Below are 20498 nucleotides of genomic sequence, written 5' to 3' on the forward strand. Positions count from 1 at the left end.
GGCAGCAGCTAAGCTGTAGATATCTACAAACCCAAATACTTGATCACATTTGAAGAGCTCTGGCTCAATAATAAAATCATGCACTGTATGTTCACAAATTTATTTAAGATTGTTTCCTATAAGCATTTTAATCATGGTCTATGTGAAGTCAAACAAGACGTGTTTGTATAACGAATTATGCAAGGAACTTTTAACTACAGATACAAGACATCAAGAATATATTCACTTTTTGATTTATTAAAACAAAGCTACACCTCTGGGCTTCTTACAATATATTAACAGGTGTAAAGATCAATCCACATTTCCAAATCAGTTTCATTCACAACATCACACCATGCTATTTGACAGTACTTTATAACCAATCTTTTTACAACAATCTAACATTTCTTTGTACAACAGGCAAACAGTTTAACACCTTCCATCAAGGCATTTCAGAACTTTAGATGTTTAGAAATAAAGTCAAAAGTCTCTTTCAAATGCCATCATTTTGTATTAAACTGAAATGCCAGATGCCAAGTCTCAAGTTCCTAAAAAGAGTGCTTTAAAAAACAGATTTACATCCAATTAAGTCTTATAAACCTCAGTGGTAGGTCCTATCATTTCTAAACACTAGAACTATTTGTGGATAAAAAGCTGCATTTGATTGTGCAATATCTTCTGCTAGGTCTGACTTAAAATCTTATTTTTTTTACCCCAATTAATCCTAGTGTTAATTTTGCTCCTTTCAGTTAAAAACCCAGACACATTGAGGGTTGATCTTTCATTGAAGAGCTCTGACCACCTACACAATAGTTTTCTGTGCTTATTGTCTCCAGGGGAGGAAGTGTACATCCATTAAACACAACATCTGATCGTACAAAATGCATGCAGATATGCCTCTGTATCACCTGGCAGTTACTGTCTTGTCCTCTTAAAGAAATACATAACATAGTGTTTCCCAAAATGTTTTCTGTGAACCTCAGGAGAGGTCCATAGGGGTGTTCAGAAGGTGGAAAAGGCTCTGGGGTCACACAGATTGGGAAATGCTGGGTTAATACAAACTTGGTACCAGCGGGCCCTGAGCCGTTACTGTGCTAAAGTGCACTGTGAGTTTCTAGGAATGAGGGTTCATGTGCAAATTAATTTTACCAGCAACACTTTTTCTACAAAACACCCACGAACATCTCATAGAGCGCTCATATACATGGAGAACTCTGGGAAATGGTTTGCTCCTCAGATTGGAAATTCAACAATCTGAGTTTACATTCACTGAGGTCCCTGATGTGTTTTCCCCACTCACCTTTGTGACTTCATGAGACTTCACAGATCTGAGGACTCGTAGTCCTTTCTCTGTTACTAGTTCTACACACCTCACGCTACTTCCTTCCTTTTCTCTTAAGAGCGAAAGTTCCTTCTTCTCTTTTGAATTACTTAGAACTTTCTCATTTTGAAAGAGTGTAGCTTCATATTGCTTATCATTGGGTCTTTTTGTTTGCTTTTTAACTCGACTCACAGTCTGTCTTCCCCTGGAGGGCATGCATTTCAGTATTACAGAAATGCAATAGAGTAAACGGTAATAAATTATTTACAAGCACCTATTTCGTTTAATCTTACGTGAAAGCCATTCGCTTTTGGAGAACAAGGAGAATAAATCTTTTAGCAAAACAGTGGTATCTGGAAGCCTTACTGGGATGATGGATGTTTGTTCAGTAACGAGGCACTAAAGAATGAGCTGTGCTAAAATTAACTCGAGGGTGAGCTTGTCTGGATGAGCAGAACTTTGGTTGAGATTTGTGGTCCTTAAAAAAGGTTTTCAAAGCACCAGTTAATTACAGAAAGCATGCATATTTATTCTCACAGTGAGTTAAGTGGTGAGAGAGCTAGCAAATCATACATTGCATTCCCCAAAGCATCTGACTAGATTTCTAGAAAACAAACCACTGAAAGGGAAGAGAGAGCCAGAGAAGCCACTGCTCCCCACTCAGGCTGGTGAAGCAGCAGCTCTTAGTGGAAGTCACAGGAGGGGCAGCAGAGGCCACAGGGAGGTCAGTCCCAGCCCTGACTTAGTCTGAGTAACCCTTAGTCTATAAGTTCATGGATGAGTAAAAAAGACTAGTGAAATGTTTGCTTACCTAGATAAGGAACACACAAGGGATCAATAAGCCTCCCTGGCTGTTGCCCAAACACAGAGCTCAATCCTACTTAGGATGTAAAATGGAATGTAACACAGTGAAGACCCCACTCCACATCAGAGCCGCTGCCAACACTGGCAATGGCTTAATGGGATGTGAGCTCCTATAAAGAAAACATGTTTTAAATGCGGAATTTGAGAAGAGTGGAAGAAAATCACAACAGCATGGCATTATTGCTCCGAGTTTCAAAAATTTCATCCAATGTGAAATACCGATCAGTATTTTTCCCTCTCCCAACACACACAGAATATTCACAAGACATTATTAGTGTTTAAAATCCAAGCTGATAAAAGTACAAACTCAATTCTCAGTACCTTTCTATTAAATTCAAAGATTACCTGCAGTATTTGTCAGGAAAAATTCCTAATTCCTTAATACCACGGAGAGAAGAAGAAACAGTCAGCTGTTAGAAAACATTTTATATCACATGATCTTTAAGAAATCACCATCATTACCACAATTAGTGAACAATTATGATCCCTGCTCACAAAAAAGGCACCTACCTATTACGAATAATTATTTGCCACTATATGGCATCAGGGTTTAGGAAAATAACCCATGCATATTTTTAAAGAACCATGGTTTTCTTTTTCTCAAAGCTAAAAAAAATCTACAAATGCCTCTGACCATCTGCCAGTCTGCAGGGCCATCACATATGTGATGTACAACCCACAGGTGGTACTCTGCCCAACTTGAGTGGGTACCAGCCACTCAAAAGTGTACAACCAGTCTGCAGGACATAAGAGGCCTGGGTCATGAGTCTGCAGCCAGAGCACTTTACACGAACACAGGCAATCAGGTCAAGCTAATAAGTTAGGACAGTTGCTATCTCCAAGAAACAACCGTACCTGACAGGCAGGTACTACCTGAGGCAGGAGGTGGGGGAGGGGTGGCAAGGAGGGATACAGACAGGAAACAGGAGTTGTTCCTAAATACTTGCTGGTCATTTAAAACTCAATGGCACTTTTTCACATGAGCAAACATTTTCAAAGTCAGTTTTCCGGCCAAGTGTACCTTGAATTTCACCAGCCAAATTTATCTCCTGGTACGAGCTGATTGGTCAGATTATCTCTATTCCTGACCTAAATTGTGTTTTCACTTAGCTCTTAAAACACTTTCTATACCTGACTGCAACAGACAGCACAGCGACACGTATGTGTGAATAGCCCATTCATTGTAAAGCACTTTGCGAGGAAAGAAAAATGTTCCCATTTAACAGTTAGCTACAATTGACATAGATAAAACTGAAAAAAAAAAAAGCAGAAAAAAAACAAAAAACAGTGAATGGATGACACAATTACTTTTAAAGGAAGCATTAATAGGAACATATACCAACAAATTACCTGACAGCATTAAGTGTACTAAACACTATTCAGTTTTAGAATCAACTACATTTGTGTGTCCATCACAGTAGTAAGTCCCTAACAGTTACATTTAGAATGTAAATCTTTAATAAACTCCAAAATTTCATTTTGCAACCTATTGATCATGAACTGCAAATGGAGGCTGGGGCCCCCACGGTGTGATCTGCAGGCTGTGTGTCACCTCAGTGTCCAGCCGTCACAGATCACGGAGGGGAGAAGGCACTTGGCTTCCAGGAGGTCGCGTCAGGACAGGTCAGGCCCGACCACACAACGGTGCCGTCCACTCTCGTGCCACAGGCGGAGCCTACGAGGAACAGGTCCCGCACCCTGCACTTGCCAGAGGTGGCCGAAGTTACCTACAGCACCACAAAACTCAGAATATATTCCAGGAGATTTTGCCGGTTGCATTGAGGTAGAAAAGTGCTGCTGAGTTCTAAAACAGACACTCTCTTTTGTTTGGTCTCTTTGAAAACCTAGAGAGAAAGTTTAGATTAAATTAAAGACAAATTAAAAACGGCAAGAGGGCGGGGAGACACTTCTGTCACCAACCCTTACTTGATGTGCACTAAGGCATAAAAAGCCATATCCAGGCTTTAAGAAAATGTATGTGTAGGGTGTGTGTGAGTACAGGGTAGAAAGGTTATGGGGGTGGGAGATTATGGGGGCAGGTGTGGGGTTTACTAGTGTACTAGATTTTAAATTTTATGTTAAAGTCACAGAATAGTTCCTTACAAAGACCACTAGTACCTCCATGGAACATTAACATTCCCACCAAAACTGTAGTAGAATCTTGAAACACCTGGACACCTTCATTTAGGATGAAGATGAAAACCAGGACAATTTTGGAACATTCAAATAAAGCTTTGCGGAGGAGCCTCACCTTCAACATGCCCCTTCTCCTCCCAATCCCCAGAAATGCCTGCATGATTAATCCTGCAGAAACTGCTTCTCTCAGGGTCCAGACCAACACAAAGGTGACTCAGACAGAATAGATCTAAACAGAGAGGACAGAAGTGAATACACACTCTTGTACATAAGCGGTGGACACTCACCCCGATATCCTTAAACATTTTCACAGCGTTCTTCACAAGACAGTAAGTGGCGCTCTCCGCTGTGGAGAAAGAATCAGGCCCTGTCAAATGTTTAGGTCCAGCAATAATGAAAACCCCAATATCCATGGGAAGAGAGTGTAGGAGGCCGCAAAGGGGTCTGCTCTTTCTTTAAATCTACTCTGTCATCTTTTGGGGGAGGGGGAAATGGAGAGAGGGGTAGGGAGGGAAGAGAAAAAGGGAGGGAGGAAGGGGAGGAGGCAGGGAAGGACAGGGAGAAGGGGACGGGAAAGAGAAATACCCAAACACCCATCTGGAAGGCTTTTTGTCAGACCCAAATGAGCCAGAATGTAGTTCTTTTAAACTGTGCGGGAATGCATAGATGACTCCTACTGCAGTGAAACCAGAAAGAGCGCAAGCCCGGAGGTCAGAAAAAAGGAATTCTAAACCCAGGTTGCCCTTTAACTAGCTGCATGATCTGGAATAGTGTCCTCATCTCTAAAGTGAGGTGATTCTAGGTCTTGATCTCCATCTAGAGATACAGCTATAGATGTAGCTATAGATCTCTCTATGTATCAATCTGTAGAGTTCTAGCTATCTCTAAATAAATATCTAGTGATCGATTATCTCTAGATCCCTCATGGTTTTAAAAATTATTGATTCAAAGTACCTGCAGTCCTAAAGCATAACTGTAGAGAATGCTACTCCCACCCCAATCACACGTCTCTCATAAGAGACAGAACCAGGTGCCGGCCAGGAGTGGGGCAACAGAGGCGCACACTGCTGCTGGGAGTTTCAGGGTTCTGCTCTCGGGAACCACTGGACCACACCTACTAATGCCAAACACACCACACCCTGCGAATAGGCAATTCTCCTAGACAGGCCAGCTTAATGAGTCCATTTGTTCACCCAAGGACACACTCAAACTTGTTCACAGCAGCACCATTCAGAGGAGCTCTGAACTGCAAAACCCAAATATCCATCAGTGATGGATACGAATCAATAAAATGTGGTAGATATTTATACAATGGAATACTACAATGCAACAAGAATAAACAACTACATGCAACAGCATGTATGAATCTTGCTTACAATGTTAGAATAAAAATGCCAGACTTGAGTATATAATTTGTGTAATTCAATTTATACAACACAGCCAAAGAGGCAGTAGGAGCAATCCATGGTGTGACAGGTCAGGATAATTTTGCATTTTTTTTTTTCCAACTATCTGCAATGAGCAGATTCCCGTAATCAAAAACAACATAGCTTTCAAAAAAAGCCAAGAGACGGGCACACATACCATACACCGCAACCCTCCTCTCCGTTCTCGTGATCAGGTATTTGTGCAGCTTCTGCAGGAATTCAGGCTCGGGAACGGGACCGCTGAAGTTGTGAATGAAGATGGCGGCAGAGCTGTAGGCCTCCAGCAGAGGCCCGAGGAGCCTCTGTAGGAAGGTGATGAACTGCTGGTGCTCCTTGGACTGGCTCACCTGGAAGGGCGAGAGTGGGGGGCCCAGTCGTGGGGGGACAGAGGCACCGCCCTGGAGCACCAGCAGCCCAAGAGGATGGTCCCTCACTGTCCCACACAGAAGCAGCCTACTGCTCCGTGGGCTCAGAATCGCCCCTGGAGATGACTGCTGGTTTTGAAATGTGTTCTTTATTGTAACCGCTGACTTTCATAGTATTTGAGGTTTACGTTCATTGAACAGCTGCCTGGAAAAAAACGGTTGTCCTTGAATGACATAATTATGACATCCTGTCATCACTGAAAATGGCTGGTCCCCAGGCGGGACCCTCCAGGCTTTGAAGCCTGGCTCAGCAGTCACTCACGTGCACGAAAGGCCACACGCCAAGACCCCTAGCACCATCTCAGTCCCTCCCAGCCCTCATGGCCTGCCAGGCCCCCGTGGTCTCCGGCCCACAGTCCAGCACTGCAGGAAAAGGTGGTGCTGGTGATGGGGTGCTCTGGGCAGTGGGGGCTCTCAGTGCCCCCTCAAAAAAACATCCACATTCAGATAAGCCTCCCTGGGGCAAGATTACTGCCCCGTTTTGAAACTAATAATAACTAAAAGGAAAAAATCCCAAAAGTCACTTGGACTCTCCTGACTCTGTATGCCTATGTGTGCCTGTGTGTGTGCCTGTGCATGCACGCATGCATATGTGTGTGTGTGTATTACCCCACTGCAAAGAAAGTAATCCACTTAGGGTATTCAGAAAAGAAGGGTCATTATTACTACTGCTAAAATTACAAACTAGACAAAATCGCTTTTTCTAAAGGAGGGACAATCAATCTTTCAAAAATCAAATTTTCTGATAGGATTTGTTTAAATCAAGGCAAAGAGCTTGATGCATGAAATTCTGGGAGCGATGGCAAGACGGAACACGACTCAAGCAGAGCAGCCAGGCCAGCGGCAGCGAAACAGGAACTACTCTCCCTCACCTGGCACCGCACCGTCTTGCCTTGGTGATGCCTGAACAGAACCTCTGCCTCTTCAGCAGTGAGTGCAGGGATGGCCACCGGTCTGCACCCATGCATTCTGGTGAGAGGGTCACGAAAGGTATCATCTATGACATCATCTTCCTGAAAGTTGAGACTCTTGTCTCTTCTTCCATTTATCTATACCCCAGACTGAATCGTTTCAGGTATAAATTCAATTCAGTTTCAGTGTCTTAACTGGGCAGAAACTACCACGGCCAGTTTGTGAGTGCTTTGAGTACGTCAGCAGAGTCCCAATTTTTAAGCACCTTGTCAATCTCTGGCAACATGAGCCTCAACTCAGCACTGTGGTGTCCACCCAGATTCTTCACCCAAGTACCTTCAGGTAGCAATCTCGTTGCTCCTCACCAAAATCGCTGTCTTCATCTTCTTCATCACTTCTCCAAGACAAAGGTTCCGGAAGCTTCTTGTCCCACTGCTGCTCGGCAAGACCAGGACTAATATCTTCCTGATCATCTTGCTATGCCAGGGAGATGACCAACAGTTAATAAATATTCACAGGCACACAAACACCCGCCCAGCTGGACCCCAAGGTCGTCCTGTCTCATGCCCTGCCCTACTCTGTTCTGTCCAGCCGTTCATGACCTCAATCCACCACCCTCTCCAAACCCAAAATCACTTGGGAGACAGCAGGGGAGGAAAGAAGAAAAGAAAGAGTGAGGGTGAAAGCTACCAGACACGTCAATTAAAGTACCATCAGCTCTGCTAAACTGGTATCTATTTTCCCAGGCCACATCCTTTATACGAAAGCTGCCAAAATTAAAACAAAATCTCAAAAAAGAAAAATGCACACATGAAAGCTACAAGCACATGGATATGCAGAAGATCTGATCTTGGAACACAGGCTTCTGGATGCCATGGAACCAAGTCAAGATATACTTTATGCAACACCAGTTATATAAAAGGAACCAAAATAATATTCAACCATTCCAAAAGACATTTACTCTCTCCATCCCTATTTTTCTCATCTCATCTTTGACATGACACTCTCTCTCTCCCCCTCTCTCTCCCTCTATATATATATGTATACACACGTACACACATCAAATGGAATCACTGGTAAAGCGGGTGGCAGAAAAGACAATGAAGACAAGAAACTAAAGGCAAGCAGAGGCAAGCTCGTCTTCCTACCTCCGCCACTGTAAGAATGCCATACTGGATAAACCTGCCCACTGTTTCATGGCAAGTTTGGTAAAAGGTCTGGCAGGGCTGCAAAGAAAAGGCATTCCAGTGTAAATGTCATGGTCTTCCACTTATTTTTTTTTAAAGATAGCGTACAAAGTGGCTGCCAAATACTCCCAAGGTATCACCTGCCTCCTTCCATTAGTCAAGCACTAAGATTTCTGACGCCACCCTCTTGACAAGCTCACACTGTGGACAAAGTCTGAGAAGAGACCTGGTTACCTGACTGGCAGAGCACCCGTGAGGCACCACCTGCAGACGGAGCTCCTGAGCTGGGTGCCCCCGACCCCCACCCTTCCAGTAGAGTGCGGCCTCAGAAGGGCCACATGTCCGGCCCCTATACCTATTTTTTTCCTTTTTAAGATAATTTCCCTGCAAAATCTATCTTACAGTAAATGCTGTACACAAAGGTGGTGGATGAGGGAATGCAATATGTATTCAAGTAATTAAAAAAAAAAAACCCAAGTGAAAGACAACGTCAACCTTGAGAGCCTTATCCACCCTTTTCTCTCCCATCCTGCCCCCCCAGATTCATGCAAAACAGATTGCACAACAGGACACAAATATAACATATACAGACAGTGCTGTGGAGGAGGGCTGTACTCCCAACACCTGTACTCAGAAATGTCCCAGAACACATTCCCATAAGTGGAAAACAACAGACTTTAAAATAAGAATTTTATTTATTGATGACTTTGAGGGAAAAAAAATCTCTCTACTGCTTAATAGGTATGCCTCATTATAAATGTCTGCAAGTGTTTAAATATAACATAAATGCTCACTAGTTCTGCTGGGCCTTAGCTTCCCCATTTGTAGGAGGGGCTGAGCGATGTGTGTGAAGACTGTTTCTGACACTCAACTTCTAGGTTTCTTACACCCACGGGTGGGCATGTTAATCATTTACAACCCCTGACCCTGTGGCTTATGCATGAGAAGAGGTTCTGCGCCTCTGGATCTGAGTGACGGAGAACGCTGAGCCCTTGGAGTCATCACAGCACAGGAGGGGGTCCCTGGAGCAGTGACCCCAAGAAGAAACCAAGACAGTAACGACACAGTGGTCAGGTGGTCACCGAGACCCAGGAGGAGGATGTACAGCTTCAGTAATAGACCAAAAATTCCCTAAGAGGAAAGCATTTTACATTTTCATTAAGATGCTCAAGAATAAGAGAACAGGAGACCCTAAAGAGTCTTCACTTACGAGAGAGATGGTGCCTTCATTGGAGAGCAGATAGCACAGGCTGGCGGCCTTGCGTACCAGCTGCTCCTGGCTGATCACGCTGGGAGACGCGGGCCCTCCTGGGCCCCTTTTCTTCAGAACTGCGTAAAGGCTGCAGGCTGAGAAAGTAAAAGCATCAGCGAAGCTGGCAGCCTTAGATTTCCAAGAAAAACCTCAATTGTCTCAGACTGACTGCACTGCTGCAAAAGATCATTGATACATCCAAAATAATTATCTGTGTTCACTGGAAAAATTTAAGTAAATCCCTTCAGAATTTACTTCTTGTGATTCCATGTGATCCCAACCCTGTCAAACCTTCTGCAGAAGCTTCCATCACCTCTGCTCTCTTTCTCTTCTGTTCCCTCCACTCACTTCACGGCCACATGCATGTCTCATCTCACCTAGATTTTCAGCTCCTGGGCAGCAAGACATTTGACTTCTCCTACTTGGTAAATCATGTAATACTATGTATACAGTAGTTCAGTTACTACTCATTGAGTAGTAAAAATAAAAATAAGCTATAATCAGTGAAATAGCAGATGACACTTTTATTTCAAAACTAAATCTATAGTAACACATTCCTTGAAACAAGGGACGATCATCCAAACTGAAGTAGACACCATCACGTGCTTTTGGCCACTTGATTGGCCATGAAAATACTTCAGGGCCTGACATACCTATGATGGCCTCCATGATAAAGACGTGGAGCACCCCATTGCTGTAGAAGTTGAGTTCAAAGACTGATGGGATAGTTGTGCTAGGAGTAATAAAAAACTCATCGTTCTTGCTGGTGTGGGTGATTGTGATACAATTTCCCAGCAGCTGTATGGCATGCATGACTACATCTTCTGAATTTCCCGAGAAACCCAAGTCAAAATCACGAGCCAGCACTTCCTCCTTCATCACAAAGAAGTCTTCCACCAATGTGGAGAGGTCAATTCCCTATAAAAACAGACAGAAGTGGTCTCATGAGAACACAAAACCCACTTCTCAAAAGACAGAGAGACTGCCCCAAGGATTTTTTTTTTCCCCCTTGCCTTGGCTTTCCTGAAGTCTGCTGTCAGGGGAAAAAAAAAAAAAGTCAGAACACCAGTGTAAAAAAAGTTAGAAAAGTGGTTAAAAATTGTCCCCCAGGAACGCCAAGGTATTTCATGTCCAGAGCATACTCTAGCCACAAAACATGATGTGAGCATGTAAGATCTCAAATGGAAGAAGCCACCTTCTGAAAAGAAGCAGTACTTATTTTTTAGCAAGAATTTCTCAAATTTCTTAGCTGGTATTTATATATTGGCACTACATTTGGTGTTCAGAACATGACTGTGACAGAGACAGTCTTTCCCATCACAGGGCTTAGACAAGTGTATTGTAGGAAGGCAGAGCGCAAGTCCTAAATACAAGTCAAATAGCTTGGAAACCATTAGCAATCAGAATACTTTCTATGTGTCGATAGACATGCCTTATTTCCGTTAACTGTATTCCTCAAAGAATGCCTTAATGTCTGATAAAACAGTCCCTGAGGCTTTTTTCATATAGATGTCTTCCTCCACTGGGTTCTAAGCCCCTGTGGGCAGAGTCCTCAGATTATTTTACTGTTCACCTCACAGGACTGGGCTTCCCTGGTGGCTCAGACGGAAAAGAATCTGCTTGCAATGCGGGAGACCTGGGTTTGATCCCTGGATTGGGAAGATTCCCCTGGAGAAGGGAATGGCTACCCACTCCAGTATTCTTGCCTGGAGAATCCCATGGACAGAGGAGCCTGGCAGGCTACAGTCCATGGGGCTGCAAAGAGTCGGCCACGACTGAGCCACTGTCACTCACAGGACTAGCTGGAAGGGAACCAAATCTATCAGTGAAGAAGCATCTGAAAAGCTGCCAAAGCATCTCCCTGCTTTCTGTTGAACTCCAGCGACACCACAGACATACCTGCCTGTGTCTGTAGAGGAGCAGACAGGCCACGATGTGTGTTGACATAATAGCACAGGACTTGCTAGCAGCTGGAAGGCAAACACAAATCTTTAGTTGTGCTTTTTAAATATAGCTGAAACTTTTTTAAAAGTACCTAAATCTTTAAAAACCAAACAAAAAAAAAAGTATCTTAATTAGGAGCATTTAAAACTACAAAAGTCCTCTACCGTATTTCTTATACCTGATTCACCAAAGGGAAATCACAATCTGCTCTGGACCAGTGGAAACTCATTAGAGATCGTTGTTCACATAACAGAATTCAGTCTAAGATAGGTCTACCCTCAACCCAGAATTCGATTTTTAACTTCCTCTTTCCAACCTGGCCCAGAGGCAGGTCAGAGACACGAAGGAAGGGGACAAACATACATCTGAGAATGACTAGAGTCCATAACTCAATAGTCCAAACTTGTAGAAATTTACAATCATATAAATCAAATATGAGAATATCTATGGAATAATCTAAGACAAGACATCATTTGTGGGTTTTCTGAGATGATAATGAATTCAGGAATACTTCACTTATAATTAAAGTTATCTCCAGTGTTTAAGAAACAAAAAAGTCCCCAGTACCGTACATATTTGGCCTTTGAAAAGAATATTTAAAAAGCTTTCATAATACTTGTTTTATAAATGGAAAACAGCACAAAACTGCAAAAGAAAAATATTTTTATAGACTAGACAGCAACCCATCTGGTCATCTGGGTAGCGGGTTTTATCTTTACTTTCCAGTTTTTCAACATTTAAGGATGTATTATTTTCAGCATCCAGGATTTAAACAGAGACTCCATCAGACATCGTCAGAAAAGAAGATCTTGGCCCAGCATAAAGCAGTAGCAGCAGCAGCTAGACAGAAAGGAGCAAGATGAGGTGAGGATGCCCTCACACTGACCAGAAGTGCGGAGGGCCTAATCTGATGGGGAGGAGACAGAGGGAAGGGCAAAGAAATCCCAAGCTATTGTGCTTCCGATCTTAAAGCAGCCTCTACAACATAATAACAATGCTGCCATTTACAACTTAAGGATGGCTAATTCTGCATGTAACTCGCTCCACTCTGATTCACTCCCACTTGCATTATTAGTGTACAACCGCCCCACTGAGAAGAGCAGAACCTCTTTAGGTACAGAGCCAATGACTCAATGTGTAGTCCCCACAGCCAGAATAAAGCTTTACATGCAAAAGACACACAATATTTACCAAATAAAAAGGATCAGGAGGTCACAAGGGAAAGGGACGTGCAACCATAAACCTAGAAGCTGTACCACAAATGGGTTCAAAGAGACTAATTCATGAGCATCTATTAATTATTAGGCACTGTGTGAGATGTGAGATGTTTCATTCAGTTATCTCAAATCCTCTCAGCATGATCTTCCTTCTCATAACTTACTTAGTACCCGCTGCGTGTTAGTTCTAGAACCAGAAGTAGAATCTAACTTTGGCAGATTCCAAAACCTGTATGGTTCGCACTGCATCACACTGAATCTGAATTTTGGAATGAAAGAGTGGAATTCTACTTACTGAAGAGAATGTGGTCAGCCAGATGTGCAATCAGTCTCCTTCGGCAGGATTCATCTGTTGCATTTCTGGATTCGTTAAAGGACATGTCTGTGCCTTCATCAGCAGCATCACTGGGTCTAAAAAGTTTTTTGTTTTTTTTTTTCAATTAGACTTCTATAACCCCAATCTTTCACAAAGCAAGTGACATGAGATACAAATGTATTAGATACTTTAAATTACTACATATTCTAAATTTAAACCACAAATAGATTATTTCTATGAGTTGTTTTACTCCAAAATATGCTTCATTATGGGCTTCCCTGGTGGCTCAGATGGTAAAGAATCTGCCTGCAATGCAGGAGATCCGGGTTCATTCAATCCCTGGGTCAGGAAGCTCCCCTGGAGAAGGGAATGGCTACCCACTCCAGTATTCTTGCCTGGAGAATTTCATGGACAGAGGAGCCTGGTGGGCTACAGTCCATGGGGTCACAAAGAGTTGGACACAACTGAGTAACTAACACACACATACCTCATTATATTTAAGACATTCTTCTGAACACAACATGTTATTTATTCATAACTAAGTAATCTGTTGGTACATCACTTTCAGAACTCACTGGCAGAAAGAATGCATAAAACATGATGCTCCATTTTAAAACCATTTCAAAAATTCAACATTTGAACATGTAAAAAGAAAGGCTTAATATTTCTCTAAGTGACCATTTGATTTGAATTCTGGAAAATTCACATAAGAAACTCTTACATGTTACATGAATGTGCAATATGCATAGGCTAAACTACTACCAAAAAGAACATTTCAAGTATTCAAAAGCAGAAATCAAATAAGAACTCATATATGAGTCACAAAATCAAAAAGATTTTAAGATCCAAATAATCAAAACCCTTCAAACTAATACACAAACACATTATTTCAAGATCCTTTACTAGACCAAGAGAAAAATTCCTCAAGTGAGGAAGTAAAAACAAGAATATGAATGTCCTTAACAAAGCTAGCCAATTTTTTCCGTGCAATATAAGAAATCCGTGTGTGCTGAGTCACTTCGGTCATGTCCGACCTCACTGCGACCCTGTGGACGTTGCAGCCTGCCAGGCTCCTCTGTCCTGGGATTCTCCAGGCAAGAATACAGGAGTGGGCTGCTGTGCTCCTTACCAGGGGATCTTCCTGACCCAGGGATGGAACCAGTATCTCTTATGTCTCCTGCATTGGCAGGCAGGCTCTATACCATTGGCTCCACCTGGGAAGCCCGATATAAGAAATAACAGATATTCAGTATAAAAAACTTCCATAAATCTTCAGTTCAGTTCGGTTCAGTCACTCAGTCATGTCCAACTCTTTGCGACCCCATGAACCGCAGTGTGCCAGGCCTCCCTGTCCATCACAACTCAGGGAGTTTACTCAAACTCATGTCCAATGAGTCAGTGATATCATCCAACCAACTCATCTTCTATTATCCCCTTCTCCCACCTTCAATCTTTCCTTCAATCTTTCCTCTTCAATACATCAGGGTATTTTCAAATGAGTCAGTTCTTCACATCAGGTGGCCAAAGTATTGGAGTTTCAGCTTCAGCATCAGTCCTTTCAATGAATATTCAGGACTGATTTCCTTTAGGATGGACTGGTTGGATCTCCTTGCAGTCCAAGGAGCTCTCAAGAGTCTTCTCCAAAACCACAGTTCAAAAGCATCAACTCTTCAGTGCTCAGCTTTCTTTATAGGCCAACTCTCACATCCGTACATGACTACTGGAAAAACCATAGCCTTGACTAGATGGACTTTCTTGTCAAAGTAATATCTCTGCTTTTTAAAAGGCTGTCTATGTTGGTCATTACTTTTCTTCCAAGGAGTAAGCATCTTTTAATTTCATGGCTGCAATCACTGTCTGCAGTGATTTTAGAGCCCAAGAAAATAAAGTCTGACACTGTTTCCACTGTTTCCCCATCTATTTGCCATGAAGTAATGGGACCAGATGCCATGATCTTAGTTTTCTGAATGTTGAGCTTTAAGCCAACTTTTTCACTCTCCTCTTTCACTTTCACCAAGAGGCTTTTTAGTTCCTCTTCACTTTCTGCCATAAGGGTGGTGTCATCTGCATACCTGAGGTTATTGAGATTTCTCCCAGCAATCTTGATTCCAACTTGTGCTTCTTCCAGCCCAGCGTTTCTCATGGTGTACTCTGCATATAAGTTAAATAAGCACGGTGACAATATACAGCCTTTCATTTACTCCTTTCCCTATTTGGAACCAGTCTGTTGTTCCACGTTCAGTTCTAACTGTTGCTTCCTGACCTGCATACAGATTTCTCAAGAGGCAGGTCAGGTGGTCTGGTATTCCCATCTCTTTCAGAATTTTCTACAGTTTGTTGTGATCCACACAGTCAAAGGCTTTGGCATAGTCAACAAAGCAGAAATAGATGTTTTTCTGGAACTCTCTTGCTTTTTCAATGATCCAGCGGATGTTGGCAATTTGATCTCTGGTTCCTCTGCCTTTTCTAAATCCAGCTTGTACATCTGGAAGTTCATGGTTCATGTACTATAGAAGCCTGGCTTGGAGAATTTTGAGCATTACTTTACTAGTGTGTGAGATGAGTGCAATTATGCCATAGTTTGAGCATTCTTTGTCATTGCCTTTCTTTGGGATTGTAATGAAAACTGACCTTTTCCAGTCCTGAGGCCACTGCCGAGTTTTCCAAATTTGCTGGCATATTGTGTGCAGCACTTTCACAGCATCATCTTTTAGGATTTGAAATAGCTCAGCTAGAATTCCATCACCTCCACTAGCTTTGTTCATAGTGCTTCTTCCTAAGGTCCACTTGATTTTGCATTCCAGTATATCTGGCTCTAGGTGATCACACCATCATGATTATCTGGGTCATGAAGATCTTTTTTGTATAGTTCTTCTGTGTATTCTTGCCACCACTTCTTAATATCTTCTGCTTCTGTTAGGTCCATATCATTTCTGTCCTTTATTGTGCCCATCTTTGCATGAAATATTCCCTTGGTATCTCTAATTTTCTTGAAGAGATCTCTAGTCTTTCCCATTCTATTGTTTTCATCTATTGCTTTGCATTTATCACTGAGGAAGGCTTTCTTATCTCTCCTTGCTATTCTTTGGAACTCTGCATTCAAATGGGTATATCTTTCCTTTTCTCCTTTGCCTTTAGCTTCTCTTCTTTTCACAGCTATTTGTAAGGCCTCATCAGACAACCGTTTTGCCTTTCTGCATTTCTTTTTCTTGGGGATGGTCTTGATCCCTGCCTCCTGTACAATATCACAAACCTCCATCCATAGTTCATCAGGTACTCTATCAGATGTAGTTCCTTGAATCTATTTCTCACTTCCACTGTATCATCATAAGGGATTTGATTTAGGTCATACCTGTATGGTCTAGTGGCTTTCCCTACTTTCTTCAATTTAAGTCTGAATTTGCCAATAAGGAATTCATGATCTGAGCCACAGTCAGCTCCCAGTCTTGTTTTTGCTGACTGTATAGAGCTTCTCCATCTTTGGCTGCAAAGAATATAACCAATCTGATTTTGGTATTGACCATCTGGTGATAAATCTTACCTTGAGGGAAGTATAGCTGGCAACAATGCTTGCTCCAAAGAAAGTGGAGCAGAAACAGGTTTCTGACTTTGGGTTTCTAAATATTCCTGGAAAAATCAAATACAATCATTTATTCCCACTGTCTCGCTTCCATAAACATGTATAAAATATAATTTCATCTTCAAAAAGTAAAAAGGGAGTTTTTAATAAAATGAGCCATACTATTGATATATAACATGAGAAATACTTTCTATAGCCTAAACTATCTTCAGAAGTGCAGAATGACTCATAGAATGCTGTTAAGCATGAAATCTAAGAACTGAAGCTCCAAAGACACGATGACACTTAAGCAAAATCATTTAAAAATTAAGGGCAAAATTTAACTTTTCTCACATCTTCATGAAATTAGTTGGCATTCCCAATATTATTAACAGTGATAATTGACCAACCATATCCTTTTAAAGGCAATCTGACAACCCGAAGGTCATATTATATTCAAAAGAATCTCAATTCAAAAGCAAAAACAAGAGAAGTTCTGCAGTACTTAAAAAAAAAAAAAAAAAAGTGGTAACAAAGGACAAGGTCCCTAACCAGAAAGCATATAGCATAGCAGTCAGACTTCCTTAAAATAAAACCAAGAAGCGGAACAGAAGGAGAGGCAGGATCTCTGTGCCTTATCGTTGAGTTCCCAACTCCCCATCCTTCTCCTTCTCCTTTGCCAATTTGAAAATCTTAAGAATTGAAAACTACAGAACCTCAGAGACCCACCAGTCCCAGGCTTCTCCGTGAGGATGGCACTCTTGCTCTGAATATGTGGGTATTAGCCTCCACTCAGTAGAACAGAGCATCACCCTGGACCATCAGTGTTACCCAGCTATGAGACATGTTTTTAAAAATGTCTCCTAGAGGCAATTTTAAAACATACAAAATATTGATATATATAAAGCAATATGCAAAATTCTCATGAATTATAAAAGGCAGCAAAAAAATTATGAAACTGGTATTTCCCAAAGACAGACATTTAGTCTCCTTTGTCAACAGGCATATTTCGGTGGAAAAATTCAGGAAATACTACTCTTGTCAGAGTCTTGTCCTACAAAAGAAGAAACTGAGGCTGTAAGTCACATGGAGAAGGGGTATCAGAGGCTGGTCTGGAGTCCAGATCTTCCGACACTGAGCTAGACCAATGCTGCCACACAGCTTCATCTCAACCGACACTCACCTTTAAGGAAAATGGTTGTGCAAAATCCACTCTGACACAGCCGTAGTTTTTTCGTAACATTCTGATAACGCCTCTCGCTATGCTCCAGAGGCTCTCATTCTTCTTGGGTTTTCCCTAGTTTGCAATTTTGAAAGAATAGTATGGTAAGCAGTAAAGCTAACAAATACGCAAATATTATTATCCAAAGATAAAGTTTATGAATTTTTTTTATGGAAACTGAAGGTTTGTCTGGAAAAATAATGAATGAAGGAGGAAAATACATATCCATTTGCTGAGACCTGCCAGAAAATGTTGAGCACTCAAAGATGCTAAAAGATGTAATGATATCACTGGGAAGGTAATTTGGCCAATGAAAAAGGAAACATTTAACTTCTTTTAATGCATTGTTTACCTCATTTACAAAAATACAACTGCAAACTACTGAAAGATAAAGATGACATAATAGCCTGAAAATCTGTTCTGCGGTTCTCAGATAAAAACAAAGTGGCCACCCTATTGTGATCTGATGATCATGATGGTCCAAATACATAACATTAAGCAACCAATCACCAAATTCAGCCCTGGCCTGTAAGCCAACTGTTCATTCAGTGAGTGTTTCCTGAATATTTAACATGCATAAGACACAATGACAACTGTAGAATGGACACGGGACTCAGATATGACATCATGAGACCCCATCAGGGTGAGGGAGCATATGTTCAGGATGGACACAGGCAACACAGGAGGGGGTCTCACAAGAGAGATACAGATAATTATCCACGTCTATCTCTTTATTATTTATTAGGAGTACTTGAGTTTCCAGTATGTTTTGAATAATAAGCTTGAAATAAGTACCATGACCAGGACTTCCACACTAAATAAGAACAAAACTAAATCCCTCTGGAACTTGCATACTGCTGGGAGGAACAGTAAGTTGGTAAAACCATTCTGGAAAACTGGCAGCATCTACAAAACTGAATATACCTATGCTTTATGATCCATCAATTCCACTCCTAGGTATATACTCAACAAAATGCATACATATGGTCATCAAGAGAAAGGTTTAAGAATGATCACAGCCCAAACCGGGAAACCAAACTATTTTTTCAACAGTAGAATAGACAAATTGTATACTCATACACTGCAATATTACACAGCTATGACAATGAACAAATTCTAACTATCCTAATAAGTTGTTGCTTGAGCAAAGGAAACCAGAGACAAAAAGTCCACACGCTACATAGCTCCGTTTATATAATGATCAAAAACAGGCAAGCCAATCTATTCTGTAAGAAGTAAAGATAACCGGCTATCCATGAGGGGACAGCAATGAGAGAATGGATAAGGGGGGTTTCTAGGGTCCTTGACTTCAGTGCGATTATGTAGGTGTGTTCACTTTGTGCTAATTCAAGCTACATGCGTATGATGGATGCATTCTTTCGTAACTATTCAATAGAAAGTTCAATTAAAAAAAAATTGCTGCCACTTATCAAAATAACTTGTAGCTGCTTTGCCAACATGATCCCACCAATTCTTCGGGTTTAACTTAAAACTCTACACATAAGCAATAAGCCCTGACTAGACCAAGCCGCATATACCCTTTCCAGGGCAAAGATGGTAACTCAGTATCAAGTATCCTTTCATTTCCCAACTCTATGACTAAGGCTGGTGTTGATTAATCTAATCATGGCAATTCCTCCAAGTGCAGGAAGACACGTTAGCACTACCAATCAGGCTGCCGTAGGAGATGAAAGCCCAGCCTACCATGTGTTATAAAATTAGAGAGTACCAAGAATATTCTCAACTAATTCTAAAAGCACTTCTCTAAAAGTGAAAGGCTAAAAAAGCCAGGATGACTTTTGTGCAGGTGGTCTTCTTACCAGTTGTTCACCATTGTAATGACCCTCAATAATACGATCGTAGGAGATCCCAACAGGTATTATCAAGATGTCTGGGATGGTGTTGGTAGACAGAGTATCTACCACAACTGACAAAAGTCCTGCCCGAGCACAGGAAATTTTTCCACTTCTCGAGCGTGTGCCTTCCAGAAAAATCTCCAAGAACTGCTGCTGTCGAAGTAGTTCAACTATATGCTGGAATGTAAGAAGAAAGGAAAATATGAACTCATGAACTTAGAATAAGTTCAGCAAAGTTAAATCTTAAAAACAACAAATCCTTAAAACTTCACTGCAGACCAAATATTTTACACAAATAATAGCAAAAGAGCACCTACAATGTTATATTTTGATGATAACTAAAAGTAATCAGCAAACTCATACCCAAGCAATAATCACTGAAATAATTACTCAGACAACGGTTTTTTAAAAATCTCAATCAAATCTCTCTTTCTTCCACTGTAATCGCTACCATAACAACTTGAAGGATAATTAGAGATCACACATACCCCATGGAGCAAAGCTCTATAGAGAATATCTTTCCGTCCATCTGGTGTCTCATCTAGCCTCCGTCGTATGAAGAAGCCTCCAAGCTTATGGATCAAAGTACTATAAATTGAAGAATGCATTAATTTAAAAATAATGTAAAAAGAAGACTCAAATTCCAGCATGGATATAAGCCACAGGTATTCTTTGAGCTGCTGATTATGAAAATGTGGACATTATCCATATAGTTGACCAATTTCTATCATTTACATTATGCATGAGCTTTCAGAATGTCACTGTGTATAATGACGCTCTGTTATATGCCAAAAGGAGTTTCCATGATACATTACCCTGCAGAGGTGCTGGTACAGATTTTAAGAGGATTATAAAATACTGCTCAATTTTAAAACCCTGTC

The 20498-nt window shown here is 41.4% G+C and overlaps 1 protein-coding gene across 5 annotated transcripts in view; it reads right to left on the reverse strand.

Annotated features, from left to right (window-relative positions):
- Window positions 1–217: 217 nt before the first annotated feature.
- The window catches only part of GPAM (glycerol-3-phosphate acyltransferase, mitochondrial), a 41625-nt gene continuing 21344 nt past the window's right edge, over window positions 218–20498 (reverse strand). For 3 of the 5 annotated variants that reach the window (XM_061162637.1, XM_061162636.1, XM_061162639.1), the window contains 13 exons: window positions 20106–20205; window positions 19582–19794; window positions 17723–17836; window positions 16522–16607; window positions 12960–13075; window positions 11403–11473; window positions 10157–10421; window positions 9462–9598; window positions 8213–8290; window positions 7401–7541; window positions 5885–6074; window positions 4588–4646; window positions 218–4008 (listed from right to left, as the gene is read on the reverse strand). In XM_061162637.1, the coding sequence (XP_061018620.1) occupies window positions 3892–4008; window positions 4588–4646; window positions 5885–6074; window positions 7401–7541; window positions 8213–8290; window positions 9462–9598; window positions 10157–10421; window positions 11403–11473; window positions 12960–13075; window positions 16522–16607; window positions 17723–17836; window positions 19582–19794; window positions 20106–20205 (1687 nt within the window). In that variant the 3' untranslated portion in view covers window positions 218–3891. The remainder of the gene's footprint in view (window positions 4009–4587; window positions 4647–5884; window positions 6075–7400; window positions 7542–8212; window positions 8291–9461; window positions 9599–10156; window positions 10422–11402; window positions 11474–12959; window positions 13076–16521; window positions 16608–17722; window positions 17837–19581; window positions 19795–20105; window positions 20206–20498) is intronic. The other 2 variants (XR_009696148.1, XM_061162638.1) reach the window with 2 other exon arrangements.

This window comes from Dama dama, chromosome 15 (assembly GCF_033118175.1).
Source record: "Dama dama isolate Ldn47 chromosome 15, ASM3311817v1, whole genome shotgun sequence".
Lineage (NCBI taxonomy): Eukaryota > Metazoa > Chordata > Mammalia > Artiodactyla > Cervidae > Dama > Dama dama.